The 12624-nt window shown below is 30.4% G+C and overlaps 1 protein-coding gene across 1 annotated transcript in view; it reads right to left on the bottom strand.

The window, feature by feature from the left end:
• Window positions 1-2864: 2864 nt before the first annotated feature.
• Window positions 2865-12624, bottom strand: part of LOC143240331 (LIM and senescent cell antigen-like-containing domain protein 1) — a 34831-nt gene continuing 25071 nt past the window's right edge. The window contains exons 9-10 of the mRNA XM_076482591.1: window positions 8135-8210; window positions 2865-6938 (exon numbers count right to left, since the gene is read on the bottom strand). Of these exons, the coding sequence (XP_076338706.1) occupies window positions 6815-6938; window positions 8135-8210 (200 nt within the window). The 3' untranslated portion in view covers window positions 2865-6814. The remainder of the gene's footprint in view (window positions 6939-8134; window positions 8211-12624) is intronic.

Raw genomic sequence — 12624 nt, 5'->3', positions numbered from 1 at the left:
TAGTATAAATACACAAATAATTCATTGAAAGTATTATTATGAGTTAGCAGTCTAGTTACAAATTCAAATTAAATCACACAGAAATAAAAAAACTGTTCTACAGAAATTTCAGAAAAGTACAAAGAACATAGATAGTACCAAACTAACCAGGGCCTGGCATGGCCAAGCGCGTAAGGCGTGCGACTCGTAATCCGAGGGTCGCGGGTTTCTCTCACGAACTTCTTTAGTTTATACTCCTTTAGAATTGGTTGCTTTGGTACATTTGATGACTCGTGTCTTGCATTCATTCTTGTGCTTCACCTATTGTCATCATTATCAGAGCTCAAATTAACGTCAGGCGTTACAATAAGCGTGTCATTTACAGCGTCATCCGCCCCATACGAAGTATCACAAACAGTCTGATCTATGATCGAGAGTGATATAACAGCGGAGTCAATGTCAGTCTCAGAGACAACAAGCTGTGTTTCCTAGCTAATATTTTCCACAGCAAAGTCTGAATCACTCACAATGCAATCTCCTCTAATACTATTTCTGGATGAACCACTTCTTCAGATTGAACCATTTCTTTTAGTAGACTATTTTGCGTGAAAAGATTCACAGAAATACTGTCGCTGCTTCTTCTTGATCGTTTCTCGACAGGTGCCAGATTGCAACGGTTTGGGCTCCCAGTGAAGAAGACATTGAGTTGCGATTTATTTCCATCGACCATTGGTACTGAATTTGACATTATCACTTTTCTTAATTCTTCTCACATGATAGTAATTATAGTCCGATTCACTTTCTTTCCCACATAACACACCGGCGTTAGTGTCGTTTACGTGACTTTATTGGATCGGATGACGACGACATGTTTGCGAAACCGTGACACCCAATAATATGAAATTAAAAACTGCGGCTGTTAATATCCTGATATTGAAAGCGAAATTCATTGGGAAACATGAGTGATATGCATATTAATTATCAATATGTGTATCGATAAACGTCACTAGATCAATTTCGCAAGTATTTTATGAATCTCGCTAAATTTCATCAACAATCAATTACATAACAGGCTTGAAACATAATTTCTGTGAAAATATGAAACTTGATAGTTTAGAAAGATGAACAGTCCTCCACGGGTACAGCGGTAAGTCTACGGATTTACAACACTAAAATCTGGGGTTCGATTCCCCTCAGTGGGCTCAGCAGATAGCCCAGTGAGACTTTGCTATAAGAAAACATATACACACTTGAAAGATGAATAAATTCCAGATAAAATATTTTCACTGGTTGCACTATTAAGTTTAATTTTAACATAACGTATAACTTTCAGCAGTTGTTAAGAAAAAATAAAACTACGATTCCTTGGTCTTACTAATTATTCTTCACTGTAATTATAACGTGTTTTGGTTTGTTTTAAATTTCGCGTAAAACTACATGAGGGCTATCTGCGCTAGCCGTCCCTAAGTTAGCAGTGTAAGACTAGAGAGTAGGGCTAGTTATCACCACCCACCGTCAACTCTTGGGCTACCATTTTTACCAACGAATAGTGGGATAAACCGTAAATTTATAAAGCCCCCAATTCTATTTCCAGTTTATTCATTTAAAGTGCCCGACATATCCAGGTAGTTAAGGCTATACTCATAATCTGGAGGTCACGGGTTCGAATGTAAAAAGCGAAAATTTATATTTTGAGCAATTAAACATTTGAATGTATTATATGAGTATAAATGCTTAATGCACCAAGTCAGGTTTTATTGTACTGTCATAACATTAAAATAAATTATAGCTTAGAAACTTAACTCATGTTAGAACACCTATAGTAATTACAAACGGCCATTTCAAACCATCATCTAAAAGAGTAAAATACACTCATTCGAAAATAGTGTCAGTAATGGTTAAGAAGTTTTGTTTTGCTTATGGCAGAGCTATTAAGAGTATCTGTCACGGTCCTGCTGACCAGCAGGAAGACAACCAACCAGTAGCATTTACAGATTGACCATGGTAATTAATAGTCCCATGGCTGAAACGGCAAGCATATTGTAAATCGAATGTCCTAACCGAAAAGATATACAGGGTGGCCCATAAGTCCCTACCCATCTATATATCTTATGTATCTAGTGTATCTGTGTGGTGTCACCAGTATTCTTGCACTCATGTACTTGTCACAATACGCTCTTCAACTGTAAATGGGCTTACATCGGCCATATTTTCCTGAAAAAAAACAACAAATTTATAATACCTGCGTAATTGAATATAACATAACAACATGGGAATGGGTAGGGACTTAGGGCCACCCTGTACAAGGGCTACTGGTGAAAGACTTTACAAAGATACAATTTTGGTGAGACGTACTATTAAGAAAATACAACTTGCAACAAAATAAACAAAACAGGTACTTAGATATCAATGGAGGGCTATTAATTTTTTAATTATTTTTTAATCATATTTATTAGTGGAGAAATAAAAAACATCGAGGCACTGCACATCATCAAATAGAGTCATATTTAGCTGAATTTATGTGGAGACAGTTGCGACATGATCAAGACCCATTTAATTCCAATCTAAATCAAAAATTTCTGGCCTCCAGAAACAACTATTTCTTCTGTGTAGCATTTGCAAGTATAATGCTTTCTTAAGTTTCTTTCTGTTGTTGTGAAAAGAAAACACACATAAATTAATCTAAATAAACTGTATACATTTAATATTGTATTAATATGTTTTAAATTTCTCATACATTCAAGTGATTTTAACAGCCCTGATAATATGTAAGTACCCCAAAAAATGTTGTCTGCTCTTAACAAAAATTGTTCAGTTTCTTTCTAGTTATTTTAACATAACAGCATGTGATATTGTTGTATAAAACAAATACGAAAATCACTGGATATGCTTTAGTAATTATTATAAACTTTATTCTCAGAACTTACCCATCTATACAAGCAGGATGAGTACACAGGACAAATTAAGTGTTTTGTTAGTTAAATGTAAAACATTGAAGATATGGTCTTCACCAAAAATATTCTATATCTATATTTTAACAACCCTTGTAAACACTGCAAATAAGAAGTAATCAATAACATGTTATGTATCTACAATAAAAAGTTTTAAGATACACACAAGATTTGGGCATGTGCTACTAAATTTCTTCCCATATTTAAAATTTCAAACACTATCAGAGGCAGACAAGTAAACTTAAAAGCAAAAGTTTTAAACTACTGAATTCAACTTATTAAAATATAAAAAATGATAGTATTCCTAATGTATCAGGGAAACAACTTGATACTCAAACGATTTCTTTTAAAAATAAAAATATTTCTATATGTCTTTAACACTGGTGTAATCATATTTTCAGATTCATAGGATCTAAAAATCTACATTAAATGATAATTTGTTGTTGTACAAAAATGGAGATAGGAAAAAGTTAATATCATTACTGATTTTTAATAGATAATTTAAAATCAATGATTTGTGGGATAAATGGATTACATCTTTCCTGATCTTGGACCACTTGAAGGTATTACAAGCTTTAAATAATATTGGTAAACCAACTTTTCTCACACATAACACACATGTAAAAAACATAAAAATGTCACAACTCTTAAGACCTGTAACACGTAAGTCAGAAAACATTAAATTTAATAACAAATAAACAGAAAATACATAATTAATTTATATCTTAGTACAAATAAAAACAAATAAAACTTGAGATTTTCTAATAAAATATCATAAATAAATGTTAAAAATACAAGGTAAATGCATACCAATGTAAAAATGCTATAATAAAAATGCTAGAACAAAGATTCTTGTATTACTCCACATTTAACAAAGTTAAAAGACTGGCAAAAATATGTGAAAAAAAATGTTCACCTCAATCACTGACATATAATGCTTCATTTAATAGTTGAGAAACATGTAAGTATACCACAGTTAAGCAAACAAGGGTTTCTGATAAGATTTTTTTTCTTAATTCTAAACTATTTCTCCTACTGAAAAATACTCTTCAGAAACTGTGTGAACAGTACAAACTCCTGCATGCAAAGGTATAATGGTTATTAATTTAATTGTGTTAATTAACTTCATGGTATGTAAAATTAAAGCTATACTTATAATTACTATAATTCTTAACAATTATCTTTTATTACCACACATCTCTTTCTTCTACTTACATAAGTAACTGATTTTTAAATAGAGCTTATACCACTTTGTTTTTTACCTGTACATACTATATAATTAATTATATTTTCATTGAATTTAGTTTCTGGCTGACACAAAGTATTTATTTGCTTTCTTTAAGGCATTAATAAAGGGCAAATGGACAAGTCACAAACTATACACAATATCTTTTACACTGTCTTTCTGTAAGGTACTTCTTTGTAACTAACAATGCAAAATTTTACAAAATTCAAACAAGATGGTTAGGAAAACTTCAAGATTTTTAAAATAATTTTAATTTCTTTACTACTCTTTACTCTAGACAATACTAATCACACACAAAAAAAGCAAGTACTTATTGGCACTTCCAATGTATTTGATGTATCTCTGAAGATTTTCCTAATTTAATTTCTTTCTCTATATTTAAAAAATAGTACCAGAGTCAGTCTGTATGCTTTCAAATGGAAACATTTATAAAACTTATGTAAGCATAGCATATTTAATACTTCGCCATAACATAATTTAGTGAGGAGAAAATAGAGAGGAACAAATAACAATGAGCTTAAAAACAGCACTGTGTTAGTTTAACACAATCCTATATACACATATAATATTAAATAACACCACAGTAATTTGTTTTTTACATATTGATGTTAGTATAACCACCAAAACTATGGGAAAAAAAAAAGACGTTTACACATACATTTAAGAGTATGAAATTTTGGAACAGTTATTTATGGGATAATAGATTTATTTCTGTACAACTTTTCATCTGTAACAGAGAGATGTGATCGTGTCCGACATTGAAGGTGCATTTGATGTGTACCTTAAATGTTGTACACAATCATATCTCACTGTTAAAGATGCAAGGTTGTATGGAAAAAAAAAATCTATTATCCCATAAATAGCTGTCTTAAAACTTAGTATTTATCAAAACTTAAATGAATATCTCTTAAAAAGCACATACCTAACAAGTTGTACTGAAAGATTAAAAACTAGCAACACAACTACTTTAACTGAAAACATTTTAAGTAAGCAGTAACACACATATTAGCAACTTAATAAATTTACAAAATGCTAAGGAATAAACAGTACATTTCCACATTCAGAAAAGTAAGCTGAAATACAAAGTTCACTGATGCCACAGCCATAAGAGTTAAAAAGAAAGCATCGGAAATGTTCAGGAGTACCAGTATCCATGTATGATCACTTGGAGAAGCCTCCCTTTATTTAAACTACTACAGTATTTCATGCTGATGGCCATTATTAATGAGTAAACCTGAGATAAACTACTATTCATTCTCTCTTGTTAAATGCAGACTGTAAAGTGTTGAGGTGACTGTCTTGTAATGTCACAACACAACTACAGCTATGAAAGAAGAATTTATATAAACCACAGATATTTCATGTATTAAAGAATTAAACAGGATAAATGACAGAATACATGACCTATCAATGTTTTGAAAAACTTAAGTGTGAACCTCAGACAAAACATCTTTAGCTTCAAAGAACTTTCTTTTCTTTCAAGTCTATGATATTTCTACATTTGCAATATAGTTACTTACTCTTAGTGTACAAAAACAGTACACAAGCATTCCATTCTTAACAATTTTCATGTATCTGGTAACATAAAAGCTTTAATATGGTATATGTAATTTTGTTTTGAAGCTTATTTCAGGAGAGGTAACATACTTACTCCATTTATATATCCAAATACACATAATGTAGATAATGCTGTTATCACAGCATTATTTTGTTGTTACTAATTAGAATTTTCAACACAACATTTTGGATTAGGAAAACTGCATGCATTATTTATTTGCTAGAGAAGATAAAATGTAAAATATGTAAAAATGTAAGAACAACTCTCGAGTGTTAGATTTATTATCAAATATGTAATTCTCATCTTACTGCACAAATCAAAATCACATGCATTCAAAAATGTGTCTCATTCTGAAGGTTTTACTTTAATTTATTTCAAAAACACATATTTTATAAGACATTCCAGAATAATTTGTTTAGAGAAATAAACCTCAAAGCACTATCCACATATTCATAAATTATTCTTTTATAGGGTCGACAAAACAGCCACATCCCATTTTGATAAAGACTACAAAATAATGGCACTTAAGTATTGTAAAGATGCTTTCAGTAAAATTCTTTTCCTATCAATGTCAAAAGAACTACAAAGTTGTATTTGTTAATAACAGTCTAATGACTTAATTCTTTCTTTAAAACTGTACTTCTGTTTAAAACCTCTATAAAAATAAAATACATAAGGAAAAATCACACAAATCTGACAGAAAATACAGCACATTAGATGTGTTGCTCTCTTCTTTCATGAACACTTGTTTAAATAAAACTTGAATATTTCACTAATTATTACATATGAACTTGTAGAACAGTCAAGTTCATCTTTAATACAAAACTGGTGCTTACTAACAGCCACTTTTCTGCATCTTACACACAAACAGCTCAAAATAATATTTAAAAATTAAAAGTCTTACATATTCTTATGTCACATAAAATATATTTTCACAAAAAATTCAAGTGGTAAATATGTTATCTGGTCATTTTATAAGGCACTTTATTTAAGGGCACTTGAAGTAACCATCTTCTCAATAGCAGACTGTTATATGTTCTCAAGCAGAACAAGAATAGAACAACAGAAATATTCCTTTACTCAGATGACTGTTTTCCTTGGAGAACTTTCATACTGTTTCTTCAGTCGTTTTTTCAGTTCACCAGGAAACTTCTCATAACATCTTTTGCACACTGGTTTCAAGTCAAATTCAAAAAACTTTGTCCTAAAAATTAAAAAAAATAATTGAAATGAATCTAGATTTAATTATATATTTATTGAAAGAAAAATTTTACAGTTAAAATACTCAAGATGTTAATTTATGAAATATTTGTGTAATTTTTATCAGTGGCATACAGAATTGTTAATGAGTTATAGTAACAACATGCACCTCCGATCACTTTGCCTCTGACTATTCCCAGTTACCATTAAAAACTCTGATCATCTTGCTGAACTCAGTTAAAATTGATCTCTCCTGAGAATGTTATATTATAGGAATTTATAATTTTCTCCTATTTCATGATTATAAAAGTGTGCAAGGCATGAAATGTTAATATCTGTATTGTTGAACCACATCAGTGGAGCTGTACAATGGGCTATCTGTGCTCTGCACACCACGGATATCAAAACTCTGTTTCAAACATTGCAAGTCCACAAACATATCACTTTTTAAAGAATGGATAGATAGCATTCAACGGTATAAAATATGAGAAACTCGCTATTATGAATGTTACAGTGAATCAAGTATTTAAAAATTTCATATGTCCACTGTAACAATGTAAAAAAACATATGGTTGAATCTATTCCCAAAATTTCTATTTTAATTCTTTATTTGCAGTAATTTTCACTTACTTTTAATGACCATAAATATTTTCAGTATTCATGTATTTTATGAAACATATCACAGCAAGAAGTGTCTAAGATATTCTAACCAAGATTTTGCATGTGCACTATAAGTTCCAACAACAGACTACTTCTTGACTTGATACTAGTTGTACACAAAAGGTAATAAATACTTAAACTGCTTGTTCACACAATGATTAATATAAGTACATAGCAATTTACTGCAGCTAAACAAAGAACTTTCTTTAACTGGTAAACAGCACTGTTGTTATGGCTCAGATATAAAATATTACTTCAATGTCCACTTTTATGAGTTTTTTTTCCAAAGCACACAGCCAAATGGAAGGCCACATATCAAAAGATTTACAAGCAGTATGTGGCATGTATCAAATGGAAATACATTATCACATTGAATATAGCATGTGCATACATAACTTTCTTTAATGCGGAGGCTGTTTATTATCTTGAAGTATGTTGACGTTTGTAATAACATTGTTTTGAATTATCTTTGTTACTAAAGCTTAATATTTCTAATCTAATAACAATTAAAATAACAAGCTAATTATAAAAAAAACCTACTTCTGGCTCATTTTTGTGTCGCAAATTGCACAAGCAAAATGATTCACACACCAGGCTTTGTTTAGAGCTGAGAAAACTGCAAGAAAAACAAACAAAGAATCAATAAAACATTTTTGCTGCTTTAATAAATTGGAAAATCAAGAATCAGTAAAATACTTTTCCTGCTTTAATAAGCTAATTAAACCAACTATTGTTAAAAAATTTTGCCATTTTAGTAAACTGATAACTCAAGTATCAATAAAACATTGTTTGCTGCTTTAATAAAGTGAAAACCAAGAATCAATAAAATATTTTTCTTTCTTTATCATGAATAATGACAAGTATTATTAAAACATTTCAGCTGCTTTAATAAATTGACATTTCAATATCTGACATGGTGTACCATACTTTCTGTAAGAGTACCAAACAAGAATATTACTATTTACTTTTCATGTCTCCCTACACAAAATAATAATGTGTAATTTTTTCTTCTAAGATATTTTATACTGTGAATATTGGATGTCTAGTATACCAGGTCAATAACTCCAACTGGGTAACAGTTTTATTATATTAATATTTTAACAATCCAGATATACAAGGAAATAAATACGTTAATTACATAAACAAACTCTGAAGTACATTTATATCAATACTTTTATTTTTTGGTGGTATTAAGTATTAATAACATACTTTCAAAAAAAATTTTTATTCTATACATATGTAGTCATTAGTTAATTTTCTAGACCCTTTTGTTAATACAATGCAAATGTTTTGATGTTTAAACATGTATAGTTTGTGATTAACTCAGTTGTTCTGTTGTTTTTTGGTTGTGTCAATGGCTTAGTTATACTGAACCTTCTGATAATGTGTAGTACCCACTTGTTCTTTTTAACCTATAACAGTTGCTAAAAGCAAGCTATTCTTTCTTATCCAGTACATGAAAAGATTAAGCTTCACTAGATATACATAAGGAAAATAACCTAACCATTTTAAATACTTACCAAAGATATAAATTTCATATCTTGTTACTTCATTAGTGATTGTATTTTTGTATCAGTTTGTAGTTAAGAGTTTTACCTATTTGTAATTTAGCACAAAACTGTACAATAGTCAATCTATGTTCTGCTAAATTGGTATTTAAACCTGGTTTCTAGCATTGTAAGTCCACAGACATACTATTGTGCCATTGAGGGACAGATTTATTAATGGATAGACAACACTCAGAAATATAAAATATGAGAAATTCACTATTATGAGTGTTACAACACATCCAATATTTAAAAAATTCATATGTCCACTCCATCAATGTAAAAAACTACAGTTGAATCTATTCTCAAGATTCCTACCTTAATTTTTAATTTATGGTATTTTTCACTTTCTTTTAATTGTCATAAATTTTGCAAGGTATTAATATGTTTTTATGCAAGGTGTGTCTAAGATGAGATATTCTAACAAAGATTTTGCACATGGACTGTAAATTTCAACAAAAGTTCCCACAGATGAATAATGGCATGGATGAAGAAAGTATGAATGTGTCTAAAATATTCAACAAAGGGAACAAAGAACCAGTATTATAAACATTTTAACATCATAAAAGAGGATTTAGTTTATTTTGAATTTTATGTAAAGCTACAACAAGGGCTATCTGAGCTCTCCATTCTTAATTTAGTAGTGAAAGGCTAGATGAAAGGCAACTAGCCATTACCACCCACCACCAACTCTTGGGCTACTCTTTTAACCAACAAATAGTGGGTTTGACCATCACAATATAATTCCCCTACAGCTGAACAGGCAAGAATGTTTGATAGGATGGAGACTCAAATACATGACCCTTAGATCGAGAGTCAAGTGCCCTGAGCACTTGGTCACGCTAACCTGCATGAAAGAGGAAAACAATGGGGTAAACAAAGATGGCAATAATGTCGGAAGTAAAGGAGGTTCATTAAATCTATTTAGTCATAAAAATGTTGTCATGGTTATTAATGTTTATTATGTCCTCAGAAAAGGAGGACAATGATTCATTGAGTTACAAGCATAAAGAACTTCAATCTACAGACCTGGAAATTTGTACATTAAACTTAGCCATAAGTGGAAAAGTAAATTTTGGATCACACAACTATCATTAACAGTGCATCCCAAAATGAATTTCTATAACTAACTGAAAAAATCTATGATTAAAGCACTTGCCAAGGCTCTATAATACTAATAATGTAAAGATTTTTTTTTTTTTTAAGAGATTATAAGTTTGCTTTTCTAGAACATTTTGGATGTTTCAGCCTGTTACTTTTAGTGATAAATGGCTGATGTAGAACCATTGCAGCTAATGTTACATAAAAGATAATGTTATATTATAACCCTCACTCTGCTTCATTTTTAAAACACTTTAGGCAGCACATGCTCACAGAGTTTAACCTATTTTAATTACAGCTTCATCAATATCATAAAATCAAATTGTTCTTATTCTAAATGCCAGTTTCTAACACTTAAATGTTTGGATTCTACTGACTAAACTTCAAGCACAGGTTTGACAAATTTTTATTTTTCCCCTTAATTTCACTCTACTCATGAAAAAATTTCATATTCCTCCAACTTGTTTTAATTACATCTTCCCCCATTTCTTCCAAATATGACACAATAAAGACTGTCAATTACTTTGTAAATTACAGATATAAAACCTCTTTTTGCAGTCTGCATATAATTAAGGTTGGTGGCAGCACACCCAACATTTTGAGAACAGTTCTCATGTGCACTTTACAAACATTCATTTATTATATTTAATCTGCTAGATGTGAATTCTTGTGTATCAGAAAGACAAAGAGGAGATAAGATGGTGGGCATCATAATGATACTGATCATTGTAAAGTGACCTAAGTCATTTTAATTACTACAACTAATTATTAGGATTGCTTTATTCATGATTCATACATTAAATAAAATATGGAAGAAAAAAAATCACTTTACCTCCAGTTAAAATACAAAATATTCTAAAGACTCAACATAAAAACAGTAGGAGTACTTTTTGGATCAAATTTCTAATGATCTTTAAAACTTTGCTTTTTTTATTTTTAAATATGTTACTAGAATTTTCTTTATTATGTCATACTTTGTTCTACATAAACTTACCAATATTTTTTTTCATTACCAAACACTGCTTTTATTCATAATTATACTACAGCTTGTAATATTCTTTATTACTTTTTTTTTTTTTATTGTTAATCAAAATAGTTTTTCACTTAATATTTTGGCAATAAAACTCACCATTAAGCCTAAAAAAGTCATTTAACTGATATTTATACATTTAAGAATCCATATTTATTTGTTTTAGATTTTACATGTTTAGAATTAAAATGCATTTTAAACAAGTACTGAATTTGAAAATACTGTAAGCCATTTCTTGTTGAGCAATTTTGTCAACAAGTATGACTTCTGAAGAATCTGCCAAATCCAAGGATTCTGAAGTCAAGGTCCCCATAACTTAATAAAAAATACCTCCCAACAATTCAAACAGAAAGAATGTCTGATAACGAGATTAAATAAGCAGTTCAAGAAAAACAACTAGTTTGCTTCTACACTTGTAAACCCAAAAGAGATGAAAAGAACTACAAGTAGTAGCAGACACAAAAGAAGGAGAAATAGGTAGAAGACAAAGCAAGGAGACAATTACTTCCTGTCAAACATTTCAAAGGGATGATGAACAGAAAAAAATTAGGGTAAGACCCAAATCAGATACTGCTGGATAACCTCTCTAAGAACGACAGAGACAAAAAGATCTGCCACAACAAAAAATTAGAAAAACTAAGATGCAAACAACAGAAAAGACACCAAAACGACAAACCGTTGACTAACCTCATAATTAACAGATCCGACCGTCAATTAAACACAGACGAGAAACAACTTGCACCAGTATTGTTCTTAGTATTGATTTGGTTTATGTTTCGTTGTATAAGTCCGTAAATCTCTGGTTTAATGCAGCATGCCAGTTGATGGTCTAGGTTCATTTTTTGTTTTTGTAAGTCATGTCATTTTCAATCACATTAACTCTATACATCCCAACATTAACTTCACATGTGAACAGGAAGAAAGCAATCAAATATCATTTCTTAACCTCAAAATTACAAGAACTGACACACAATTCAAAACAGAAATCCACCGAAAAATCACCCATACTGGACTATACATTCCTTGGGACTCAGCACATGAAACAAAACAAAAAACTCAACATACTAAGAAACCAAATAAACACAGCCATAAAACTATGCTCACCAGATAAAATTAACGATGAATTAGACGAAATAAAACAATACTTCATCAACATCAATAAGTTTCCTCCACAAACCATAGAAAACGTTATACGCACACACCTAGAAAGAAAGCAAAATTAACCAACAAAAGTAAATATATTTCACGGATCAAAAAATCACGAAACCATGTACTGCTGCATACCATATATTCCCTACATCAACAGACAAAAAACCAACATTTGGCAAAAACTAGTAACAAAATATGACATT

The sequence above is a fragment of the Tachypleus tridentatus genome, chromosome 13, assembly GCF_004210375.1.
Source record: "Tachypleus tridentatus isolate NWPU-2018 chromosome 13, ASM421037v1, whole genome shotgun sequence".
Taxonomy (NCBI): Eukaryota; Metazoa; Arthropoda; class Merostomata; order Xiphosura; family Limulidae; genus Tachypleus; species Tachypleus tridentatus.
Note: the sequence above shows the minus strand (reverse complement) of the source record. Positions and strands in the feature narration are given on the sequence as shown.